Source organism: Amphiura filiformis, chromosome 18 (genome assembly GCF_039555335.1).
Source record: "Amphiura filiformis chromosome 18, Afil_fr2py, whole genome shotgun sequence".
In the NCBI taxonomy this organism is placed as follows: domain Eukaryota; kingdom Metazoa; phylum Echinodermata; class Ophiuroidea; order Amphilepidida; family Amphiuridae; genus Amphiura; species Amphiura filiformis.
Genome location: NC_092645.1, coordinates 10,734,252 through 10,761,776, shown reverse-complemented (window position 1 = coordinate 10,761,776; position 27,525 = coordinate 10,734,252). Strand labels below are relative to the sequence as shown.

General features: G+C 36.7%; 1 protein-coding gene across 1 annotated transcript in view; it reads right to left on the bottom strand.

Annotated features, from left to right (window-relative positions):
* The window catches only part of LOC140139837 (dynein axonemal assembly factor 1-like), a 30,852-nt gene extending 7,557 nt beyond the window's left edge, over positions 1-23,295 (bottom strand). Inside the window, exons 1-10 of the mRNA XM_072161584.1 lie at positions 23,205-23,295; positions 17,724-18,163; positions 16,291-16,382; positions 15,232-15,453; positions 11,488-11,654; positions 10,799-10,873; positions 8,137-8,201; positions 2,686-2,771; positions 1,712-1,779; positions 659-815 (exon numbers count right to left, since the gene is read on the bottom strand). Of these exons, the coding sequence (XP_072017685.1) occupies positions 659-815; positions 1,712-1,779; positions 2,686-2,771; positions 8,137-8,201; positions 10,799-10,873; positions 11,488-11,654; positions 15,232-15,453; positions 16,291-16,382; positions 17,724-18,130 (1,339 nt within the window). The 5' untranslated portion in view covers positions 18,131-18,163; positions 23,205-23,295. The remainder of the gene's footprint in view (positions 1-658; positions 816-1,711; positions 1,780-2,685; positions 2,772-8,136; positions 8,202-10,798; positions 10,874-11,487; positions 11,655-15,231; positions 15,454-16,290; positions 16,383-17,723; positions 18,164-23,204) is intronic.
* Between the last annotated feature and the right edge of the window lie 4,230 nt (positions 23,296-27,525).

Genomic DNA, 27,525 nt, shown 5'->3' with positions numbered 1-27,525 from the left:
TAACCCAATTTTTTATTCACCAACGCCTTCCGTCTACCCCCCTGGCTATGCCACTGTTGGGTACTAACCTCTGGCTGTCCCAATCCAACCTTTGTTTACATCCTAGTTCTGACTCTTTATTATTTATAAAATATCCAAAAAGATTATACCTAAAGAGTACTGACTCAAAAATTCCCTGCCCCATGTGTAACACTGCCATATTGTTTTGTCGCACCGCACATTTTTGGCACAATGTGTTATATGCAGAACGCAAGCAACCACTCATTTTGAAAGTTCACCTGGAGTATATTGAAAATCTCAAGAACTACACTATTTGCCCACCATGAGTGACACAAAAACATGGCAGAGTTGGTACTCTTTGGTCTACCTCATTTGCCCTCCATGAGTGACACTCAAATATGGCAGAGTTGGTACTCTTTGGTTCTACCTCATTAAGAGGTACACTATTTGCCCTCCATGAGTGACACACAAATATGGCAGAGTCGGTAGTCTTTGGTTCTACCTCATTGGGAGGTACACTATTTGTCCTCCATAAGTGACATACAAACATGGCAGAGTCGGTACTCTTTGGTTCTACCTCATTGGGAGGTACACATATTTGCCCTCCATAAGTGACACACACAGTCGGTACTCTTTGGTTCTGCCTTATTGACAATACCTGAAACAACTTCCTGTATCAGCATTCCGGTTTCTTTTGTCTTTGCATCATTCACTGACTCATCTTGCACACCTTTATCCACAGCAAATGTGAACTGATCTTCATCCTCTGCAGGAGAGATGGGTGAATTGACTTCTACATCTTCATCTTCTTCAACCTAATAAATAAAAACACAATTAATATAAGAAATTATGCCAAGTAAAAAAAAGACATGTTTAGTGTTTGGCGACCCATTACAATGCAAAATTGGCCATTATATCGCTATCACTTGTGTAATCTGAAGAGGAGTGGCTCTTGAAATATACATCATTAGGTTTCACTGCCTGATGAACGGAATTGATCATGTCTCACCTCCTTTTTCAACCAAATCGACGGTAATAACTCTTGTAGTAAGGGATCAACATTTAACCACAAATTGCCTCAGGCAAAACTCACTTCCTGGACACTAAATAGCAGACAAGGTAATGACAGCCTGGTGATCTGGTCAACTCATTGATAGATACCATCCAAAGTAGGGAACTCAATTTTTGATCAATTCTCTTCAGGTAGTGAAACCTAATGTTTATGAGTGGTTGATTGACATAAAACCTCTTTTAAAATTACAGTGTGGTAAATCCATTGCCAATATGTTAACTTCTGAAACATTTTTATAAAAATAGTTACACCTGTAATAAAGAAAACAAAATTTAGAATCCCTAAAAAAAAAAGAAGCGGGTAGGGTGCTAAACAAAAAAACACACAGCAAAAAACCCACTAATTTTCATATATGCTCGCATGCATTGATTCAGTAGTGACATTATTATCTCGAGCATAAAGTTAATCACATAGAGCATACACACGTGTACAAAGGCAATAATTTGTTGGTATGCTTGCAGCGTAACCGCGAAAAGGCACTGACATTATTACTCAAAATGAACTTGCGGTAAACAAAAGGATAGATGGAATTGCAATCCTTGCACTTCAAATTATTTTGACTTTTTTATAAAAAGTTACTCTTTGTGAACAACCATGTCCCGGCACATCCCTTTTTAAAGGGATTTTTATTACACTTACTTGTCCATTTTCTCTGAGTTCTCTTTCTTTCCTGGCAGCTTCAGCCTTCTTTCTCACATCCCACAATGCTAAATATAAACAAAATAATATCAAAACATCAAAACAAAACATAAAAAGTCACTACTATCAGATGCAAAACAAAATCCATTAATTTAACCAAAGGCCTGGTAAGTTGCTTTTCTTACAGAGCCCCTGATTAGGCCAAGTAAAAATAAAAACATGTTTAGCGTCCTGGTGTTTTGAAAAAAGGGAAGGAGGAGGGCTTTTTTAATTTTTACTGAAACTGCTCTGAATACCCATATTTAACGCCTTATTTTGTGTATTCGGCGTTGTGAATGATATCCGAAAATGAGGAGGAGGCACTTTTTATTTTGTTGTTTTGGAAGGTAGGCCCCTCCTGTGATCACAAAACTCTTCTGCAATGTGTTTTATACATTTGCAAGGCTGTGTACAAAATTTCAAGTTATAAATAAAAAATTACAAAATAAAAATAAATTTGAAAAATCTCCAAAAAGGAGGAGGCGGGGCGCTAAACTTGTTTATTTTTTTACTTGGCCTTAGTTTATTACATATCATAATTTACAAAATAGCTAGGAATAGATACCAGACCCATCTCAAGTGGAAACACTTAAAATCATCACCAAGGCACACAGTTCAGGAGTGTTCTCTGTATTCCCAAATCACTTTGAGATGATTTGAAGTGACCTCCACACATTAGTCTGGTATTCCATTCCTAGCTATTATGTAAAAAGAGCCAAGTAGCAGCATATTTGCTTGCTAGAATATATGTACATACTTTGTTTTAACTCTTGGTCGGTCGCAAGTAGCTCAAAAATCAACTTCAACTGCACTTTACTGTCTCACAAAAGTAGAGCCCAGTTTAAACCATTCAATTTTCCCATGTTGTGCAATATAAACAAATCATCTTCTTGTTTAATCATCAACATCCATGTTTAATCAAATTATCTTCTTACCATCCACACTAGCCTGAATCTTGGCACGTTCTTTGTTAATCCAACGTTCCCTTTCTGCTTTCTCTGCTTCTCTACCTCCTTTGGCCCTACAAATTGCAAGTAAATGTTAGTAATTTCAAATCGTATTTCTTGGACTTACATCATTTATTTCTTATCCTCATACATTAAAGGAGTATTTCGTGATCCTAGCATCCTCTTTTTATGACATTTTTCAGTATCCACGAAAAAAGCATATTCCCAAAATTTCAGTTGATTCCGATTTTATGCGTTTATGCGAGTTATGCATGATTATGTGTATTACACTGCTCCATAGACAATACGTTGTAATTTCGTTCTGATGCACCAGAACGAAATTCAAATTTCATGATATCTTTGCTAAACGAATTAATCTGCAAGAAATATTTTGTACATAAACATTATGTAGCCAGAGTATTCCAGTGATATAAAAATCTCAACTTTTTTAAAGAAAAGTGGGGGGATGAGGCTGTGAATCACGAAATGCCCTTTTAATATTAATCAATTTTCATTATTTATATCAATATATTATTGAAAAATACACTTTGATGTTTTGCAAAAGTTCATTCAACAAATCATATACTTTGAAAACATGCTTGAATTGTTGATAATGACTTATGTACGTGTTACAAAAAGTGTTGTTGTTTCAGCCCTCTTAACAACATAACTCAAGAACCACAGGACCTACAAAGGTATATCTGTGATATTTGAATTCTTCTACACACTCGCTATGAAATGAACACTGCAATTTTTGCAAATGTTCACTACCATTCACAAAATGCTGTGAACTACCAAATCGCAACAGTTTAAAATAGTTGCTAAACTTAAGTTTCTCGCACTGCCTTACACACTGCTAGCTTGCTAGGGTTAGTTAGTTTATTTCTTCTTTACCCTGGCTCGCTCGCTCTTTCTTTCTTTCATTCTTTCTTCCGTTCTTTCTTTCTCTCTAAATTCTTAATTATTTTTGCTTTCTTCCTTCCTCCCATACCCTTAAGATATTGTGTAGTCTTTGTAGTCCCGTTATCCCATCCCGCATACCATAAACCATGACCCGTAAGCAAGTTTAGTTGGCTATGCGCACCCGTGTGTGCGAGTCAAGTGGCGCTAGCGCCGTGTACGCTGCGGGCTAACAACAGCACGCTTTCTGCTAGACATGTGGACGCTTTGGTTGGCATAAACTGTAAACAAACAGACACTATATTTTTGATCGAAAAACTCACTTTTTTACTGTTCTTGCAGCCAATGATTGACCGTTTTCAACCAAATAAAGGGCAATGCATTCCCCGCCTAATCCTTGATCTCCCATGTGAATTTGGCGACATTTGGACCCAAACTGACGGAACCTTTCGATCTTCATACCCACAAACATACATCATTTGCCTATAGTAAGATTTGACCAGTTTATATTTGCCTATATGGGTCATTCCATATGAAATCAAGGAGTCGCCCCACCGGACCCTCTCAGATTTGCTTTATATTTTAGTCATATGTTGTACCTGTAAAAATATTAAAAACCTGCAAATTTGAGGTCTGTAGCTCTTACGGATTTTCTGTGGCAGCCATTTAAAGTTGGAATAGGGGGGTCTAAATTTGGACCCAAAAGTTGCCCTTTAAATAAATTTCATCTTTGGGAGTCTGTGCCTTCTTTATAAAAAGAAAGAGAGGTCTGAAACTTTGTATTCACACTAACTGCATGCCCAATTTGTCAAAAAATAAAAAATAAAAAATTCTGTAATTAAGCGTTGTGTCACGGGGTCATTAAATATGCAAGAAAAATGTAATGTTTTGTAAACTGGCAAGTTTAGCCCCTAAATTCACATTTTTGGTCCGATTAATTATTTTTTGTTGTCACTGATGCTATATATAGGATAAATACAATGCATATCCAAAAAATTGAGGTCACAACTCATTTACATTTCGAACAGCGCCCTCACGAAGATGAAATTTATTGCAAATTCAACATTTTCAGGGGGCTCAAAGTCGATGTGGTCCACCTTCAAAATTTATAAAACATCACTTTTATATAACTACTAGTCTTAAATAACAACTTTGCTAAGTCCCAGTAATTGTATAGGTTGACTTCATATAAAATGACAAGCCCAAAGTTGACCATTTTCTTATGATTGCATGTAGTGCAAATGTGCCGAATTCGGAAGGCTTGAAAGTCAAAATGGCCACAATATTAAAAATAAATGATTAGATGAGTAGTTATTGGCCCTATTTACTTTTATTTCCATTTCATTTTCAATATGTACAGATTTTCTATGGTAGCCATTTACAGTTGGAGTTGGGGGGATCTAAATTTGGACCCAAAAGTTACCCTTTGAATAAATTTCATCTTTGGGAGGCTGTGCCTTCCTAATAAAAAGAGAGAGAGAGGTCTGAAACCTTGTATACACACTAATTGCATGTCCAATTTGTCAACAAGTAAAAAAAAAATGTCTGTAATTGCGCGTTGTGTCACAGGGTCATTAAATATATGCAAAAAAAATGTAATGTGTGTATACTGGCAAGTTTAGCCCCCTAAATTCACATTTTTGTCAGATTAATTGTTTTTGTTGTCACTGATGCGATATATAGGACAAATACAATGCATATCCAAGACATTGAGGTGACCATTTATTTACATTTCCAACAGCGCCCTCGCGAAGATGAAAATTAATGCAAATTCACCATTTTCAGGGGGCCCAAAGTCGATGTGGTCAACCTTCAAAATTTATAAAACATCACTTTTATATGACTACTAGTCTTAAATTGCAACTTTGCTCAACCCCAGTAATTTTATAGATTGACTTCATATAAAACGACAAGCCCAAAGTTGACCATTTTCTTATGATTGCATGTACTGCAAATGTGCCGAATTCGGAAGGTTTAAAAGTCAAAATCCCGGGGGGGCCACTGGTCAATGACAAGGGGGTATCATGCGTGGCCAAAAAATCACGTAAAAAGGGTCTTTTTTCACGATCAGGCACTGTACGTACGTATAGTGAATAGGGTGTCAAAAACATGGAAATTAGAGAAAAAGGGTATCTTTTTCACAACAGATTTACGTATTTAGGGTCCGTCCAGACTCCAGTCCTTCATAAGTTTCATGTCCTTCATGTTTATCTCTAGACTTGACTGTGTAGTTCTCTGTTTAGTCTCTTCTTTAAGTCCATAAAGATTGCCGACTTCGCCCAGCTGGCCCTGTTAATATTTTTCCATTAACCCATTCAATGCTACACAACCCTACAACATTCAATGGTGATGTACACATGCAGTACATGTACAATGTACATTGTACATGCACAGCACGTGTATGTACTCTGATTTTAAGAGTTTCAGTTCTCCTTTATAAAGTCCAAAGTTTCTCATTTCATTTTAAAATATTTTTACTGTTATCTTGTATTATAGATAAAAATAAAGATTTTCAAGCTAATTTTCATGTTGTATACAATTATTTAACCACAAATATCTATGGAAGAGGATTGATTGACTTGACCTGTGACCTATTATCCACAAAATAAATAAATAAAAACATGCATGTTATTATCGTCAAAAGCATCAGATTTTTGTCAGAATTTTGTCACAATAAGTGATCTTGAGAAAAAACAAATTTTAAACTTTTGAATAAAATGTGAAAACATCAAATGAATATTAAAAGGTAAGATGGATATGGTGCAGAATTAAAATACGTTTTTGGATTGGTATCAAATTCTGCAGTCATACACGAATCCTGCAAGTCTTGGCTGAACTGATTGAGCACCATGTATCTCAGTCGCTATTTACCGACTTATTTTCATCCTAATACTTTATTCAACTTATGAAATAATACCACTATTATTCATCCGATTCCTTCCAGAAGTAGGCCTTAATTGTTGTCATTTTAAGCTTTTAAAATAAATTATTAATATGCACTTTTCATCTTTTCGCAATAAGGCCTAGGTCATAAAAAAATCTGACCACTATTTTATGATTTTTGTCTCACTTTGAAACATGATTTGCAGGTCTATAATAATATTTGGAGGATGGAGAATAAATTGTCGAAACTTTAATAGGGCCTACAAAAATGATAGACTATAAAAACATTTCTTGACTTCTTTTTCTCTATTTTCTTTTCTTCATTCTTGTTTTTTCTTTGAGTTTTGTAAATTTTCTTTTCATTTAATACTATAAATCTGCTTAAAATAATGTAACGTTTATTTTGTAATTTTAAAATAGCCATATTCTGCCCTGGTAGCAGAGCCATTCTGAGTTACTATTAGGCCTATTAACGAAATCAATGAAAATGGAGCTTCAAGTAGTATTACTTACTTAGGGTGTCGAAAATAGGCCTATATATTTTACTTGCTAAGGGGTAAAAAAACCGCAAATACTTGTTTAGGGTAGGATATTACACTTGTTATACTTATTTAGGGGTGTATTTTCAGTCGTTGCACATACTTGTTTAGGGTGCTTTTTGAAACTCCATGGCCACGCATGATACCCCCTTGTCAATGACCAGTGGCCCCCCCGGGGTCAAAATGGCCACAATATTGGAAATAAATGACTAGATGCGTAGTTATTGGCCCCATTTACTTTTATTTCCATTTTATTTTCAATATTGGGGCCAATTTGACTTTCAAGCCTTCCTAATTCGCACATTTGCACTACAAGCAATCATAAGAAAATGGTCAACTTTGGGCTTGTCATTTTATATGAAGTCAACCTATACAATTACTGGGACTTAGCAAAGTTGTAATTTAAGACTAGTAGTTATATAAAAGTGATGTTTTATAAATTTTGAAGGTGGACCACATCGACTTTGGGCCCCTGAAAATGTTGAATTTGCAATAAATTTCATCTTCGTGAGGGCGCTGTTCAAAATGTAAATGAGTTGTGACCTCAATTTTTTGGATATGCATTGTATTTATCCTATATATAGCATCAGTGACAACAAAAATTATTAATCTGACAAAAATGTGAATTTAGGGGGCTAAACTTGCCAGTTTACAAAACATTACATTTTTCTTGCATATATTTAATGACCCCGTGACACAACACGCAATTACAGAAATTTTTATTTTTTATTTTTTGACAAATTGGGCATGCAGTTAGTGTGTACACAAAGTTTCAGACCTCTCTCTCTTTTTATAAAGAAGGCACAGCCTCCCAAAGATGAAATTTATTTAAAGGGCAACTTTTGGGTCCAAATTTAGACCCCCCTACTCCAACTTTAAATGGCTGCCACAAAAAATCCGTAAGAGATACAGACCTCAAATTTGCAGGTTTTAATATTTTACAGGTACAACATATGACTAAAATATAAAGCAAATCTGAGGGGGGTCAGGTGGGCGACTCCTTGATTTCATATGGAGTGACCCATATTTCAAAGTGAGAAAAGTCGATATATTGATTTTGCATCTGAACTCTTGAAATTCAACTCAATAAGCATAGACCAGATAAAGCTCAACTTACCAAGCTTCAGTAGTCGCCCTTTCTCTTGGGAACACAGGTCTGTCGTCAAGGAATGTCAAGTGTTTCTAGAATAAAAATATAATTGATTTATTTTTCTTACCAATTTAAACAAATCAAAGTTATGTACATAACATGCATTGACTTGACAAATTAATCTCATAATTTGAGAATATATTAAAGGTTTTCAGCAATGAACAAACAACAATACTAAGAAACACAAACAGCGTGGTAAATAAGGCGGGCCCGGGGGCCAGAGTGACTGGCCTATGAAAAAAATAAGTAAATAAATAAATAAATTTAAGCTTACTGAAAAACGGGACTGAAAATACAAAAAATCTTCCAAGACATCGTCCATACTACATTAATACATAATGGAGATTCATTTTAAATGCTGATTTTTTCAAAAAATGTGTTTATTTTCCACTCTCAATTTATTCGGGCCCGCAAAAGTTTGTGAGGGCCCCTAAAGATTCAAGAACAAGGGCCCAAATGGCCCGTGGTCATTTTTGCTTATTTACCACACTGAACACAAAAAGACTTGCATATCTCGCAAAAAGGTTTCCCTCTATACAACAACAACAACAACAACGACAACAACAAATTACATCAATCCACTAAAAATTAATTATTAATGTTTGCACACTTACACCCAAATGGAATCAGCCAAATATATTGTGTTTGTCGATAAAGATGTACATGTATTACAACATTAAGTCCTCCAAAGAACTCCAAGTTAATGGCCAAAATAGCCAGGAGTTTCTTTCACTTAACCTTATTATTTCAGCTTAAAATTGACAGAAACACTGACAGTTATTACTAATATTATATTATAATGCACAGCCTGAGTTTTTTTATGGTAATTTTTACTTTTAAGGGAACTGGAATGAGCGTTTTGAGCGTTTCGACAGCATTTTTTGTGGGACATGAAAGCACATCAGACTTATCGAATTGCATTCTGAATACGAAGAATGTCTTTCTGATATCAAATAATTTTCATTTTATGAAATTCACGATATAATACAAATTTTATGACAAATTATTAAATTTGATATTTTTCACATTTTTGATATAACAGTCCTCAAAGTAAATTTTATAAATTTAATGATATATTCTTAAAGTGTATGTAGCTGGGAGGAAAAGCTGACGATCAATTGAAAATTCTGACCTTTCATATTGAAGATATGGATTTTTTTCCCCCAAAGACCTAATTTTTTTTCGGTGTTTTGGGGAAAAAAATCCATATCTTCAATACTGAAGGTCAAAATTTTCAATTGATCGTCGGCTTTTCATCCCACCTACATACACTTTAAGTATAAATCATCAGATTTATAAAGTTTACTTGAGTACTGTTAAATATCAAAAATATCAATTTTAATCATTTGCCATAAAATGTGTACTACATTGCGAATTTCAAAAAATCAAAATTATTTGATATCAGGACATTCTTCGTATTCAGAATGCAATTCGATATGTCTGATGTGCTAATGTCCCACAATAAATACTGTCCAAACGTTCATACCTCTTCCCTTAAGGTGGCTGTGTACTCTCAGACACGCCTGGCGTAAAAGTGCAATAACTTTGTAATTATTCGCATAAAACATATAAAAGTATACATTTTTATGAAGGCAAGACATCAATAAATCTTAATATAAATACAGATTTGGGGTAAAAACAACAATTTTGAAGAAAATCACAAAAAGTGAGTTTTTGGCAATATTTGTTAGGTACATCATAACAAAAAACACTCTGTCCAAAATATTTTATTTTGTTTTTAGCTCAATCTTGAGGCTCCATTCCAAAAGCGGTTTTTTATTTTTTGATATTGGCCTTATTTTTTGAGATATTGACCATATAAGGCATCAAAATGAACTTTTAAAATTCAAAAACGCCTATTTGCACAAAATGATGCCCAAAATCGGAAATAGACCAAAATATAAAAAATGAGAAAACCGTTTCTTGAGTCGATCATGCTTTTTACGATGATCATATTTGCTTACCTATAGATGCTGTATTTAATGAGTTATCGTGTACCTAAATCGTCATTTTACCGAGAAAATGAACATTGAAATAATGGCCGTTGAAGTTTAAAGTGGTCACATTTTGCACTTTCATCGAATCTCACAGGAGAATCGACAGTTTTCGTTTTGTACCTTATATTACGTGAACATCGGGTAAATCCACAGCCCCTTGAAAAGTTTGAGCGAAATCCATTCATAACTTGATATTTAAATCGGGGAAAGAACTTGAAAAACCCCACATTTTATCAGCTAAAACGGAGCCATTTGACCACTAGGTTTTTGTGAAATCAGTGCTTCCGTGGTGTTTCCATAAGATGCGCCACGCATGCAGATAAGCGTCGCGTATCGTCGCGTATTTGTCTTGTTAACAAATTGCGCGATACGCAACGCGATGAGTTGTTGCGCGTGTACCTTGCTGGTACAACAAAGATTTTCTTTCCTTTTCAATTTCAAACACGAGTGGAATAGTGAAATAAAATCCTTAAAATATTGCAGTTGGAGTTTACAAATCTGGATTTTCATTCCTTGTATTTATAAAAAAACATAACAAGGTACAAACATATCATAAAAACTCAATTTTGAGAAAGAAACAATGGCTAGAGTACACAGCCGCGTTAAGTCGACAACATCACTAGTATTCTTACCAATTTGATGATGAGTGTCTTTCTGTAATTCTGAATCTTCTTCACCACAGGGTTGCCCATTACATTTAACACTCCCTGAAAATGTAAAACAAACATTTAACTTTTTAACAGAAAAGAATATTGAACATAGTCATTAGCGCCAATCCAGCTTGAACCCAACTAAAATTATTCAAAAATGGCTGAAAAGAACAAAAAATGTGTCATTTTGCCGAAAGGTGGGGGCACATCCCCTCCCCCCCCCCCCAGGATTGACGCCCATGTTTGCTATTATAGTAAGTTTTCCTTGATCAAGTTAGCCAGATATGACGAAAGAAGTGATTTATTGATTTATATGTGTTGAGAATAGACATTTATCGTATGTGCAGTAGAATGTAGTACATGTATATAGCTGCCTTTTGCAAAACACCTATTGTTTGCAGCACATTAGCACAACCCCCTCATCATGCTCATTGTAAAGAGTTGATGTTCTCTACGCTTGATCGGAGCACTATATTTTTAGCGAACGCTAGGGATCAGAGAATAGGCTTATGAGGGTATCAACCCCTAAATTGTTTTTGCTCTTTTTATGATGAAAAAAACAAAAAAAACAGAAATCCGTAAAAAACCCAGAAAACTTACATTCCTGACTCAAATAAGTGTGCACTTTCTTTTTCTGGGGTGTTTAAATGATCCTTCAATGTGTGTCTTACCAGTTGTGCCATCTTAGCCAGTACATCAACAAAGTTTGCATCTTCAATCCTGTTGTGCGATATATCAAGGACACTCAAGTAGCTACACTGTTCTAACTCTTCAATGTCTTCTGCATTGGTAAGGCAATTGTGGGATATCTGCAAGGTGTTGAGCTTGGGAAGACAAGCTGTAAAGAAAACATCAAAAATGAGCATGTTGGGATTGCAATAGCTGCTCTATGGACAATTTCTGTATCTAATATGTGACCTGTCACGGCGAATGAGCCGTAAATTCCTCCCCAGTCAAAATTGTTTTATTTCGTATTTAGAAAATATACATCATAAGCTTTAAAATGGTATATTATTTGACTTCAAACGATATCCAATAGCAGGGTTATGGACTTATGGTTTGTTGAACTTTGCTCCTTCAACAAAATGGTAGCTTTTTTGTTTCTACTTGTGTCTCTTTTTCCACATTGCTGGCAATAAATATCAAACAGTCGTGATTGCCGGTCATATCAAGTCAACAAGGTTCAAGAAAGTTCTCTCATTGTTAATTGTTGGTTATACATACCTATACAAAATACAATGCCTGGTAACCCACCACTTGAACAGGATTTAGCCAAAGCAAACAAAGACCAGAGCTATTAAAAATTCTATTGCCATCTAAGGTAGAAGCTTATTATCCTTTTCAATAATAGGATTATTGATTGGTGTTGTGACTATCAAAATGAGGCAGATGTCGCGCCAGCTTAAGTTACCAATGCATACAACCTTTGTACACATTTTACACTGTAACTCAAAATACAATTAAGGGAATTTACGGCTTATTCAAGCTGTACGATCACATATTATACACATTCCAAAATATTGCAGATGGGGCTTTCTAGCCCCTCCATTTATTCTGAGAAGTTATTCATTGGTAGCTAGAACACCAGTGATGTCACTTTCGGAGCCTCATTTCACCCTTTTATGAGGAGCACGACATTGTAGTTTCCTTGTGAAGGTGGCTTGGGAATATTTCCTTGAACTGTGTTTCTTCTCTTTGCTTACTTACAAACAGATGAAATCAGCCGGGAAAATCTTAAGCCTATGAATAACAAGGCTTAAGCTGCGTACTCGCAAGTGCCACACCATTACAACAGTCGACCTGGGGTGATGTAATTAGGCAGCAGGCAGGACTACAGGGTCAGAATTTTGGCGTGAATCAGAGAATCGATTCTCGCAAAGATTCTCGTAAACAGATTTGCCTGAATCAAAGTTGATTCCCGCAAACGTTTGTCCTTTATACAAAAGTTGTTTTGCGTTCCCGCAAATTTATTCTGCAAGAATCAAAATTGATTCTCGCACTGTGAAACAAATTCTGACCCTGGACTAGTGTAGAGTTATTTTGCTTGAACCTATTGACAGTGTTGGAGGACTCGGGACTCGGACTGGGACTCGAGTCGGGACTCGAGTCCTTTTTCAAGGACTCGGACTCGGACTTGGACTCGGAAGCTAAGGACTTGGACTCGGACTCGGACTCGGACCCCAAGGACTCGGGGACTCGGCTTCGAGTCCTCCTCGAGTCCGGCAAAATAAGGTCTTTTTAGGTATTTTATTTCCGTTCATTATAAACTTCCATATGCTTGATCAATGATCACATCATGTAATTAATTTAAGCAGTTACAAATTAACATGCAAATCAATTCAGTTTGAAAATAAGCACAACCAAAAAGCAAGATTGCTTTCAGTTATATCTTTAATTGGTTAAATGGATTTTAATCATATTCGTTTGTTTTGACATGACTGCTTTGTTAGACGCAAGTCTAGAATGTAGGCCTATACATGAATAATATTAATACTCTGGGGCACTCATGTTAAATTTTGGTAGGGGTGTGCGGCGCCGAACTTTGGGAACTAAAAGAACTGATTTGGGGGCAAAATAGGGGCTTGATGAACTGAAATGTTAACATTTTTGTGGAGGTCTGTGATCTAAAATTGGGCCAAATTATAGGCTTTGGAGCTAACAAATTCAAAATGTTTCCAAATTTGAGCTAATTAAAAGAGCTACAATTGTCAGAGTGTTAAGCTCAATGAACTGGAGCATGATGCATATACCCGTACCACCTTTACATTACATGTGAGTGACTCCCATCCCCGGAATAATACTGCATAGGCCTACAGCAATATCCAACATATTTGGGTTTGGGTTTGGTATAGTGACGTCATATTTTGATTGTAATAGTGCATCTTTTGCTTCTCTAAAACACAAGCCAAAGTTACTGTTAGTCTGTGATTATACTCTGTGTCCAAGGTATGCTACCTAAGGGTAAAATTTTTTTGACCGATCAAAAGGGAGGGTGGAAGCAATTTTTTGCAAGCTTTCAAATAAAACGCTCTAAAAAGACTTAGAAAACAGTACGGAAACACTTACATAATGCAAATTTCCCTGCTCGCTGCGCTCTCAACATAATTATCTAAACCATTAAAAGTTTGTAAATTGGGATCCCCAAAAAATGGCATGTGCAAAGGGGGTGCAAATATTTTTGGCAGGCCGGGGGGGGGGGGCAAGCGATTTTTGGCAGGCTGAGAAGAGATAAGCAAATTTAACCCCTCCCCGGGCTCCGCATAATAATTATTGAACAGCAAAACAATACTAGGGATGCTAGATGGGACTAGCAAATTATGTATTTACAAGAAAATAATATAGAACTAAAATTCTGGTTAAGTATAGGCTATATGTTGATAAAGTATTAGTGAAAACCCCGGGGCTTGAATTTGATACATAAGGACTCGGACTCGGACTCGGACTCGAACATTGAGGACTCGGACTCGGACTCGGACATCAGAAATTGGCAGGGACTCGGACTCGGACTTGGACTCGGACACCAAGGACTCGGACTCGGACTCGGATGGCGAGGACTCGACTACAACACTGCCTATTGACTTCTGCAATGCTTGCAAGCAGGGCTGTCAACTCTCACGCATTGGCCGTGAGTCTCACGCATTGGGTCACTTTCTCACGGTCTCACGCCAATTCCAAAAAGTTGACAGCCCTGATTGCAAGTTGCCTAACATGTACAAGAAGACACTATCTGCAATAGCTGCCCTATAAACATTTAATGACAATTTCTGTATTCTATATTGTGCGTATCACCTGGTAGCTATACTGAAGATGTGGCTTTCTTGTAAAGACCGTTGATATATCTATATAATCAGTAAGTCGACTCGACTATCCAATAATATCGATATCGCCAATATCACTTTCTCAAGATAATTTGATAATGAAAGAGAAGCATCAAAAAATCTGGAAAAAGGGACTTAAATTGAGCAATTGCCCTAGGTCATGTGATGATATCTTACTGCTGGGGTTCCAGGGAGAAAGATTTTCAAAATGCCAGCAATAAATGAAAAAAACTGAGGGATGAACTGATTGTAGCAGATGTAGAAGTTTGGATGAATGTAAAAGATGAGTAAAATTGGGAGAAAAATTGATTTATATCGATATTGTGTGTGGCCAATATATAAATTTTTTTAATCCTATAGCTGACATCAAGTGGAAGGGGACGTCCATCAACATCTTGGACAAATCATGTGAAGAACGTTTCATCACATGGAATGTATGGTGCAACACGTTTGGCTTTTGATAGAAGTAGATGGCGTACTCTTGGGAAGACCACAGCAGCGCAATCCTGCGCCATCTGACCCAGAGAGAGAGAGAGAGAGAGAGACATCAACGGTCCTTACTTTCTTATCCTCATGCAACCCTTGATTTAATCTTACCAATATTTTCAATCTTGACAATCCTATTGTGACACAAATTAAGTGTATCTAACTTCTGTAGTGTTTGCAAGTTGGCAATATGGTCCAATAGATTCTGCTGTAAATATAAACAGCGTAGTTCAGTCTGGTGCTCAAGATTTTCTATACGATTCAAACCGTTGCATTCCAAGTAGAGGGCCCTTAGACCGGTGTATTTCTCAAGGTTCTCAATCTTGATAAAACCTGTTGGATAAAGTACATGATAAGGTGGAGTTAAAAACTTCACTACCGAATTGTAGTAATTACATAATTATACGACACGATCATGAGCAATGATGTTCAATGCCTCCTCGCCAGTCACTCAACACGCTCAAGCCGCGAAACACACCACCATCGCGTGGAAGGATGTTAAAGTGCTTGCATGATCAGGACTCCAACTGGTTTAACCGTGGTGTAAGGGAAGCCATCAACATCAGACGCCACCCCAACATCTGCGCCCCCTCCAAGCGATGAAGGTCAAACATTTCAGGGCAAAATCATTTTAAAGACCAATTTAAGACCAATATTTAACTTCATTATAACACAATTAATTACAGGAAGGTCCTATTTGTGCAAATTTTCATGAGCTCTGCGGCAAATTGATTCAATAGTCGGGCAGGGGCGCCATTATGTATCCTTTGCCCTGGGCACCACAACTCTAGCTATGCCACTGCTTTCAATCCGATTATTCCGTTCACTTCAGAGAAAATGTCACTAAACACTCTAGTCTACGAACCATAGCACAGAGCTGAGAATTCTGAATTCCTACTTGTTATAAAACCTTGCAATGATATGCTAGGCAAATTCGGCTGTATCGCATTATCGCATAGCAGTTTGCTGCACATTTTGAACTGCTACCCAATTTTGCATTTGTATAGCGCTTTTTTTAGTGCTTTAGTATATAAGGAAGTATCCTGATTATGATGAATTAGCCAAAAACTGCTACACAAAATTTTTAAACGAATTCGAACCCTGAAGGGCATGACAATTTATTTTTATTAGTTTGTGATCTTTACCATCAATTACTAACACTTTGCCTACCTTTATAATGTAGATACAGCACGTCATTAAGTTCTGGTGTAAGGTAGAGTTTGTGCTTCTTGCAGTGGTCACGAAGGAATTTGGCATTTATCCTACAATGCAAGCATAATTACCAAAAAAATCAAATATTGGAGAACGGCATGGTGAAAAAATCTGCTTTAAGACACTTTATAAAAATGGATGAAATCACAAAAAATAGCACTTCAGCAGGTACATAGTACCCAAAATTACTGACTCAAACTTGTGCTATTCATAATGCCAGCCAGACAGGGTCTAATTCTGCATAAAACCGGGCAACGTTATTTCTATAGATCTGCTGCGCATTCAAATTGCATTGTATTGCATCGTAATTTCATTTGTGTCTATGCTAATTATGTTTACACAACATGAACTCACGTGTTTTCAAGCAAATTCGCCGATAATAGGTGATCAAAAGCGATCGGAATGTTACAAAAGTACAGATCGCATTCAGCTTACTTCATATGAGATGATCTTGGGAAAAATACGGCATAATTTGTCTTGGTGCTTGCGGAATACCATGCAGTAAAATATTAAAACGTTGCGGCAATTCATGATTGACAACTAGCAATCGGCGTGTCCTTCGTATCCTCCGCTGTCAATTTCTTATCCACTCACTAATCCTCACAAAAGCTTTGTGTTGATTACGTAATGTGTGGGGCGAATTGCAATAAGTACAATGAAATAATGAGTAGGGCGGGCTCCGAGGCGGGTTTCTTCTTCATCTTACATAACAGTATTGTTCTCCAAAAAAACCCGGAAGCTTGTCGTTTGGAGCTCTAGCTGAAATACAGCAAGATAATGTAAGATAGTAAATGTAAACCTGTATTTTAGCTAGAGTATCTCGAGCTAATGCCAGCCGTTGTTCGTAAGACACATATTACGAGGAGTGGAGAACACATGACCTTTGACATTCTTTTGTGCAGAGTGACAAGTCCTTCAATTCATGCGAGTGTCCTTGATGCTACAGTGGTCATGATTCAAAAGATAACCTCTGCACCATGCAATAATCCCAAGCTATATTGTCTGAAACTACTCTTCAGAGGATGTATCATAAGAACTCATGTTTCAAATGATAGTCATATAACGACCATGACTGGCTATCATTGAAGACTGAGTTCCGCAGGCTAACATAATGTTATGTTAGGGTCTAAATCCATCATCACATTGGTTTGTCGTTTATGGTATGTGTCTTTCTGCTTGTGCATGCCATTTGCTCATGCAGTGCTTTTGACACAACATATTTACACACACAAAACAATGCAAACAACCATTCAATTTGAATCAAAAGTTTGCTGGGCGCATAGTGCAATATAGGGTATATTAAAAGTTACATCCATGAGCCACCAACAAATTATATGACAAAGTCAGCACTCTGTAATACTCTACCTCTCTGGAAAGAAGGTTCTACTAACCTTGGATACTTATCTAAATCTTCCTCCTTATTCTTGGCCTTGTCATGGTTCCCATTGTCATGGTTACCGTTCCCATCTTGTTTACATGCATCAACATTCTCATTTTCTTTATCATTATTCATCTTTTGTTCTACTCCTCCACTGTCTTCCCTTGGTGTATTGTCCTGCATGTTTTTGTTGGACAGTGATTGCTTGATGTCAGTTATTTCTAACAACGCAACATTTTCTGTAATTTTTTCACACTCAACTTCAGTTGTTTTGTCTTCATTTAGATGATGTCCATCAGTTTTACACAGGCCTGTCTGCTCCGTTACATTGGAGTTCTGGTTATCTGTATTTACTGGTGACTGTCCAGATAAGGAGTCTGCCAGTGGCTGGTTATCAGTGATTTCAACTATGGTAGGCATGATGGACTTCTTGCTCACACCTTGCGGTGAATTCTGATGATGAAAAAATTAATTCAAAGTTAACTAAGTTAAATATTTAGTACCGTACCTGTGAAAAATGATCAGTACAACAACCAGGTGCTTAGCCAAAGGTGGAAACTGGGGACATGACGAGTGACGACTCTCAAACTATTGTCTAAATATTTAGTGTACCAAGATATGAGCGTCTCAAAACATGTTACACTCCTGACAGGGTTTGATTTAGAAAATAAAATTTACATGCACAACACTGATTTTTTCCTCAAAATGGGCTGAATAACACAAAATTTTGCATGCACAGGCAAAATTCTACATGCACAGAGCCAAAGTTACATGCATTTCCCCGACTCCTGACAATCAATTGTAAGTAATTTACGTTCAACAATAAAATTGAACTAGTGTAATTCAATTTGTTGCCCCTTTTTGAGATAGCCATAGATCTAGTGTCACCAAAAAATTACAAAACTACTTTAGAAAATGTGATTTGTAAATTTATATAGGCCATACAGTTACTGTAGCAAAGTAAGGGTGTCTACGTTTACACGTTTAACTGACCGTAAAATGCAGTATCCGTTTAGGAAAATCACTAAACGTAAAAAAGTTTTTTTCGACTGGACCTACCGTATTGTGTGTAATAAACGCCCCAGAGCCTGAGGCGTTGTATTTTTCCAAAAGGGCCCTTTTATTTGAAATGAATTGAAAAAAGTGAAAAAACAACAACTTTAAAATCGGGTTTTTCCTGATGGTGCTCATGACGTGTGGAAAGGAGGAAGTACCTAATAATTGGCGGCGCCCACAGAACATCGTGTTAATGATATTTTTGTGGTAAATACAACAAATTTACACCTGTAAGTACATCATCAAGCAATAATCTGGTGAAATTCTACCATAATTAGGCAATGAAATGGATGGAAGTTTGAGTCTTAGTAGGTTTTGTCGCTTATTACCGGGGTCCTCAAAGTATAATAGTATATGGCATGGAAATGTTTGCATTTTTGTCAATTTTTCATTGAAAAATTGGAGGGGGGCGTTTATCAGAGGGGGAGTGTTTATTACAGACAATACGGTAGGTCCAGTGGTTCTCCAAAGTTTTTTTTTTTTTTTTTAAGATTTTTTTTTTACATATGGCTCACGTAACATCAATTGCGATATCTTTTGTTTACATCGGAATAGGCCTACTTTGGCTATCTGGGAGACCGGGGTTCAGGGGTCGGAGACCTTTTCTTTTGGCGTGACGGGCAAAATGCTGAGGCGATTTTCAAGTGCATTAGGAAGCTCAGGGTTGGATGTACGGGACTACGTGGTAGGTAGGCCAGGGTTCAAAGGGTTAAGAACCCCCGGGATCACATCAAATATAGTGGACATTAGGGTGCATCAGACGCCCCTCATGTCACAGAATTTGTTGTCCCCAGTCTTAAAATGTGCCAATGATCATAAAAGTAAGCTGTGCAAAATTTGAAGGAAATCTGAAATTGTCTAGTGGGGCCTCCGAGAGCCTAAAGTTATTGCATTGGATCTATGCATTAAAGTTCGTTGACCCCTGTGTAATTTCAATTACAAGCTACTGCGAACTTTTAAAATATCCGCTACATGCAAACCGATTGGTCTCACAAGCTGAAATTACACAAGCTGATAGTCCTGGGGTAGGGGCACTCACATAAACGGTCTGTACGCATGCGTGACCAAGAAAACAAGTAAAGACGGGTGTTTTTGTTTTCTTGTTTTCATCTCAAATGCGGCAAAAAAGGGTTGTGTGACACCGTCCTGAACGCACTGTTATTTATAATTATGGGCCTTTTTCAATATTATCTCGAAGAGGATCATTCATACTATCAGCTCATGTAATTACATCTGCTGAGACCAAACGGTTTGGATTTAGCGGGCATTTAAAAACATCGGCTAGCTTCTCATTGAAATTGTACAGGGGTCAACGAACTTTTATACATAGACCCAATGCAATAACTTTAGGCTATCGGAGGCCCCACTAGACAACTTCTGATTCACTTCAAATTTTGCACAGCTTATTTTTATGATCATTGGCACATTTTAAGACTAGGGACAGAATGATCTATTGAAATTAACCAAATTGAGGGGCGTTTGATGCACCCTAGTGGACATCCCTGGCACGTTTGGTGTAAATACTTTTGGATCAATGGCAGCAAAGGCTCTAGTGTGGATTGTCACTGTCGGGACAAAAGACATGAAACCCACAGTTTGATTGCAAGAATATACACCAAACGTGCCAGGGATGTCCCCCTGGTTTCCAGTGCACTATATTGATGGCTTTTGTTTTCATGAAAATATGATTTTTTAAATTTCGGGTACCCGGGTCGGGAATTTCCTGAATTCTCGGGACTCACTCACACCCTTAGTATAAAGCATAATGTAAAATAGGACCACTGTGCATATTAGACTCAAAATTAAAGAGAAAATCATTGTTTGCATGTTATAGAAATTGTTAAAACGAATTGAACAATTTTAGGTCAATTAGTTATAACTTTATGAATAAAATATTGGAAAATACCACAATTTTTCACTTTCATTTTTTTATTGCTCAAACAAATCGCCATTTTTCTTACATAGGCCTACCGGTACACATGCCCAGGATTTTTACCCCCTCCATCCCTCTTTATTATACGTACGCTTTGTACGTAAGTGAAAATGGCGAAAATTATGGTCGGCCCCTTAAGGGCTGGGGTATGAACGTTTGGACAGTATTTATTTTGGGACATCAGAGCACATCAGACATATCGAATTGCATTCTGAATACGAAGAATGTCATTCTGATATCAAATAATTTAGATTTTTGAAATTAGCAATTTAATACACATTTTATGGCAAATCATTAAAAATTGATATTTTGATATTTAACAGTACTTGAAGTAAACTTTATAAATCTGATGATTTATACTTAAAGTGTATGTAGGTGGGATGAAAAGCCGACGATCAATTGAAAATTTTGACCTTTCAGTATTGAAGATATGGATTTTTTTTCCCAAAACACCAAAAAAATTAGGTCTTTTTGGAAAAAATCCATATCTTCAATATGAAAGGTCAAAATTTTCAATTGACCGTCGGCTTTTCCTCCTGCTACATACACTTTAAGAATATATCATTAGATTTATATAATTTACTTTGAGGACTGATATATCAAAAATTTGAAAAATATCAACATTTTTATAATTTGTCATAAAATGTGTATTAAATTGTTTAAAAAAAATGAAAATTATTTGATATCAGAAAGACATGCTTCAGTATTCAGAATGCAATTCGATAGGTCTGAGGTGCTCTCATGTCCCACAAAAAATACTGTCGAAACGTTAATAAACGCCATTTTGGATCCCTTAAGAGATGATAGGGACACGTGTACATTTCATTCGACATTTAATAAAGAGGTTCTGTGTACTTTAATGGAGTTATCAAAAATGACAATTCAATCTTTTTGGGAAAAAAATCCATATCTTCAATATGAAAGGTCAAAATTGTCAATTGACCGTCGGCTTTTCCTCCCTGCTACATACACTTTAAGAATATATCATTAAATTTATATAATTTACTTCGAGGACTGTTATATATCAAAAATTTGACAAATATCAAATTTTTATAATTTGTCATAAAATTTGTATTAGGCCAAGTAAAATAAAAAACATGTTTCACATCCGGGTTTTTGAAAAAAAGGAGGAAGAGGGGGCTTTTTATCGCAAAATTGGTGTGAATACCCATAATTAGAGCTGATTTTAGCGTATACAATAACCATGAATAATGCCTGGAAAAAAGGAGGAGGCTTCTTTTTATTTCTTGTTCTGAGAGATAGGCCCCCTCTAACTATCACAGAACCTTATAAAAGTGTTTCTTGTATATTGCAAGGCTATAGAAAGCATCTCTACTTCCTAGACATATTTTTGAGAAGTCATGACTGAATTTCAAAAAATAAAATTGAAGAAACCTCAAAAAAGGAAGCGGGAGGGGACGTGAAACATGTTTAATTTTTTACTTGGCCTTATATTGTGATTTTCAAAAAATGAAAATGAAAATGAAAAATGAAAAAAGACATGCTTCGTATTCAGAATGCAATTCGATAGGTCCGAGGTACTCTCATGTCCCACAAAAAAATACTGTCGAAACACAATAAACGCTCATTTTATAAAGGGTGCCTCAGTAAAAAGTGGTGGGGGTCAGGAATTTTCAATATAAAGGGTGCCTCAATAAAAAGGGTGGGGGTAAAATAAAAAGGGTGGGGTCAAACCCCACTGCCAAGTATGGACATGGTCTAATTCTGCATAAAACCGGGCCACATTATTTCTATACTATAGATCTGCTGCGCATTCAAATTGCATTGTATTGCATCGTAATTTCCTTTGTGTCCATGCTAATAATGTTTACACAACATGAACTCACATGTTTTCAAGCAAATTCACCGATAATAGGTGATCAAAAGCGATCGGAATGTTACAAGTCAAAAGTACAGATCGCATTCAGCTTACTTCATATGAGATGATCTTTGGAAAAATACGGCATAATTTGTGGCTTGCGGAATGCCATGCATGCAGTAAAATACTAAAACGTTGCGGCAATTCATGATTGACAACTAAAAATCGGCATGTCGTTCGCCCTCCGCTGTCAATTTCTTATCCACTCACTAGTCCTCACAAAAGCTTTGTGTTCAGTTGATTGTAAACGTTAATGTGTGGAGGCAAATTTCTTCTTCGTCTTTTACGCAAGTCGTAATGTCAGTATTGTTCTAAAAAAAAACCCGGAAGCGCTACATATGGCGCTCTAGCTGAAATACAGCAAGATAATGTAAGATAGTAAATGTAAACCTGTATTTTAGCTAGAGTATCTCGAGCTAACATACACTGAATACATGAATATTAAATATTATAACACCAAGATCAAAATTCAGCAGTTTTGCAATGTATGACATCGTCAACAGTCAATGTTCGTCATCATCGGCTTCACTTATTTAAGTCGTTATCAATTATCACTCACGCTAAATATGCACAAATAAACACTCAAATAGCCCCTTACCCAGTTTATTAGTACCAATCAACAATACCTGATTCTAAATGATGCAATCGACAGAAAAATCTGGAAAGCAAAATCAAACTCAACTTTCCAGCACCAGCAGTTCCAGCGTCCTTAGCATTTTTCATAACAACCAATCGCATGAGGGCAGTATTTCATGTAAACAAACAGTCAAACGGTGACGTATCAGAAAGAGCGACAAATACAAAAGAGAAGTCGAAAGAAAGAGCCGCCCCGGGAGAGCCGCAAGGAAAAAAGAACGAAAAGAAAGAAAGAAAGAAAGAAAGAAAGAAAAAAAAAAAAAAAAGAAAGAAAGAAAAAAAAAAAAAAAAAAAAAAAAAAAAGAAAAAAGAAAGAAAGAAAGAAAGAAAGAAAAAGAAAGAAAGAAAGAAAGAAAGAAAGAAAGAAAGAAAGAAAGAAAGAAAGAAAGAAAGAAAGAAAGCCGGGAAAGAAAGAAAGAAAGAAAGAAAGAAAGAAAGAAAGAAAGAAAGAAAGAAAGAAAGAAAGAAAGAAAGAAAGAAAGAAAGAAAGAAAGAAAGAAAGAAAGAAAGAAAGAAAGAAAGAAAGAAAGAAAGAAAAAGAAAGAAAGAAAGAAAGAAAGAAAGAAAGAAAGAAAGAAAGAAAGAAAGAAAGAAAGAAAGAAAGAAAGAAAGAAAGAAAGAAAGAAAGAAAGAAAGAAAGAAAGAAAGAAAGAAAGAAAGAAAGAAAGAAAGAAAAAGAAAGAAAGAAAGAAAGAAAGAAAGAAAGAAAGAAAGAAAGAAAGAAAGAAAGAAAGAAAGAAAGAAAGAAAGAAAGAAAGAAAGAAAGAAAGAAAGAAAGAAAGAAACACCTTCCGGCAGCTCCTGCATCCAAGTTGATGCCAAACGTATTGCTTCGCTCTCCTTTGGACTACAGGGCGCACACCACTAAATAAACTCCCATTGAAATACGTGTAAATATACATGAAAGTAAGTTTGTTTTTCTACCCCATGTAAAACCATTTTTCATATTTTGGTAGCACCGAAATTTAATTACAAGTGGGTTTTTTGACACAAGTTGAGACTAACTTTTAAGCTACGGGGACCTGAACAGCGCCACCCTTATTTTCAGCTTGCACGAATGCCTCCTTACCATGTCCATACAAGACGCCGATTAGTTTCGGAGCCAAACTTTTGACCAGATCAAGATGCACCATTTTGTGATATTCTGAACATTTACCAATTGCATATCTTTTAATTTAATGTAACGCGGTGGCTATTTACCTCTTATTAATTCGTGTCTTTACCTATCTGGGAGTGAGAGGAGCTAGAATAGGCCCTCTATTGATGCAATTCAGCAAGGATAATTAGAGGTCGGGAGGCGTGGTTTATTATTATATCTTTGACCCCGATTGGTCATGGTCAAGGTCACATGTAACTTTTGACCAATCAGGGCCCGTCCAAAAACTGGACGCCCCGTCCAAAGCTGGACGCCGTTTCTGGACACTCGTCCTGAAGACTTGATCGACACCAGTTGTGTTTCTCACTTTCGGACTTTTTGGTGTTTATAAAAAGTACAGGTCTGATTAGTAAATAATTGCAGGTATGTGATCAATTCGGGTGGCCGAATGGGTCGGCCCAAAAGACCCGACGGGAGGGAGGGTAATTTCTTTTTACTATTTTACTAATTTCGTTGCTGAATTGCATTGGGGGTGCGCACGAGAACAGACTGCTAGCACCAGGCAGATGGGGAAAGGTGGAGTCGGGAACATGTCTACATCCAAAATTACATCTCTAATTTAGGTCTTGTTTAAACTGTTTAGTGATACTTTTCTTAGGATTCTTGTATAAAAACCTTTGGGCGTTTATTGCACGGAAATGCTAGTCGGCATAGAAGTGACACTATAGCGCTACTTGGAAAAGGTTTGGGCTAAAGACGCTACTGCATGGCGTAAGGTCCTTCAAATTCTCAAGCTGAGTAGACATGTCAACCCACGCACCTTCCTCTATATTGTCAGTTGTCACTCCCCATGAGTATTAACATTGTTTTTATATACATGATAGGAATTTCACTTAGTCCTGAACCTCAGTAATTAAGGTGTTATTAAAGACAAGACGAAGACTATGTAAGCTTAAACCGGCCTAGGTAATGCTAGGCTTTAAAAGCAGTATTGCTGAGATGGTCCCTAAAAGTCTGTAGGTGTACGGCACAGTACACGCTACCTAGTGCTAATTGTGTGTTTGGGCATTTGTGCATAGACGGTTACCGTCTATGATTTGTCATATTCAGGTCCCTTTATTTTATTAATGTCTGGTTTTTGGCGTTGGCCGAGGCATAAAAAGCCTATTGAATTTTCTGGATGCCCTTTAAAATGTGTACAGCTTCGTCTGGTCTTTGTAACTAAATTTCAGATGATCTTCAAATATTGATAGGAAATATCAAAGTGGTTCCATAACTAGAGAACCATGTCAAATTACATGTATGTTCTCTGGTAGTGAATTGTATGCTGAAAGTGAGAAAAGAACCTCATACTCATGGTAAATGTAAGGACACAAAAATCATGTCTCTCTTGTCATATTTCTTTATTAATAAACACAACTGTTGTTACAATTACAGAAAGCTTAACATTGCATTCAATAAGCTTAAAATCATAAACTAGTGTTAAGGAAGGAAATTTCTTGGATTACAGGCCTATTGGTATTAGTTATTCATGCTCGGTGGATCACGACTACATTATAAATAATGAGCATGTTAATTTCTAGTCATATTTGCTGTCCAAAAATTGCTTGTGCACGTAATGTCAGTAGTAGAGATTTCTCATCCATTTCTTTGATATTAAGGTGATACTTCAAACTTGGTATCTGGTCATTTAGGCTTCCCTCGTGTCGCTTTTGTATCTTTCAGTGACCCCAGCCCTTCGCTCCGTCACAATGGCGTAGTCGCGGCAGGATGAATTTCCTTTCTATCAGGAAAATTGACCAAAAGGGGAACCAAAAGAAAAATGGAAGTTGAAGGGACGGTACTGCCTGCAGAACAACTGGGGAACACAGGACAAGAAACTGAGATTCACAAAGTAAATACTGGAGCTTCAAATAAAAATTTCAATATTAATGCTGAGAGTCAATTTCATTCAAATACAAGTGAAACTGAGCCAACTCTCAGTGGTTCCCAAATTCCTCCACAGGAAAATTTTGAGGGCCAGAAAAATAAAAATGATAGTGAGGCACCAGAATGGGTGGATGGTGATCATCGTATTGACGAAGCACCCTCACGGCCTTTCAAAATGGGCAATAAATTAAAACCACCTGCCTATGATGGCACTTGTTCATGGCCTGATTATTTGATCCAATTTAATAAAGATCAGTGAGCTAAATAAATGGGATGAACATGAGAAGTTACTGTACTTGGGTGCTAGTCTAGATGGAGTAGCTAGGGAGGTGTTAGATATAAACCCAAATTCACTTGGAAGATTTGTGGATCTGGTAAAATGCTTGAGTAAAAGATTCGGATCTGAGGAACAGGAAGAGATTTTTAGAGCCTGGTTGAAGAATCGTACTCAGGAACCGGATGAATCTTTCCCGGACTTGGCTCATTCTCTCCGCAGATTGGTCAAAAATGCATATCCAGAAGCCCCATACAAAATGTTGGAAAGCATGAGTAAGGATCATTTTATTGATGCGATTGACAATGTGGAAGTTCAGAACCTGGTTTACTATAAAGAGCCGGATAGTCTTGAGGAGGCTGTAAGACTAGCCATTAAAATCTCTTCCCGTATTCAAGGTCAGAAAAAGTTAAGCAGAAAACCGATCCGTTCTATTCAGTCTGGGTATAAAAATATGCTGGCACCTCTCAAAAATACATACAAGGGCTACATTGAAAATGAAACTGAGGTGATGCCGATCTTGCAGAAATTACAAGATCAAATCACAAAATTGTCCATTCAAAACCAGAAAAAGTTATGTTACCGCTGTGGATCTGAGAATCATTTAGTGAATATGTGTCCAAAACCTCATCGTACCTGTTTTAGGTGTGGTTCTTCAAATCACCTGGTGAACCGTTGTCTCCGTGATAGTAGACCTGATCAGGAAAACTACATGTTCTAGATCTTACAAGGTGCTCAGTGAAAATAAATGGCCAATACAAATTTAGTAAAAACATGGGTGAATGACATGTTAGTGAATTATGTGAAATTTTGCACAGATGGACTTTAACTGGGCAAATACAATTTTGCATACATTAGAAACAACTGGTGAGCAATATGCACATGAAAATATAGAGCTAATTTATAGTAAAATAAGAATTGGAATTGAGTTTTGGAGGATTTTGAAATTGTTGAAGTATTCTTGCAACATGTGTCTGTGTCTGGTGCAACCTGGCTGGCTACAGGTGCACAT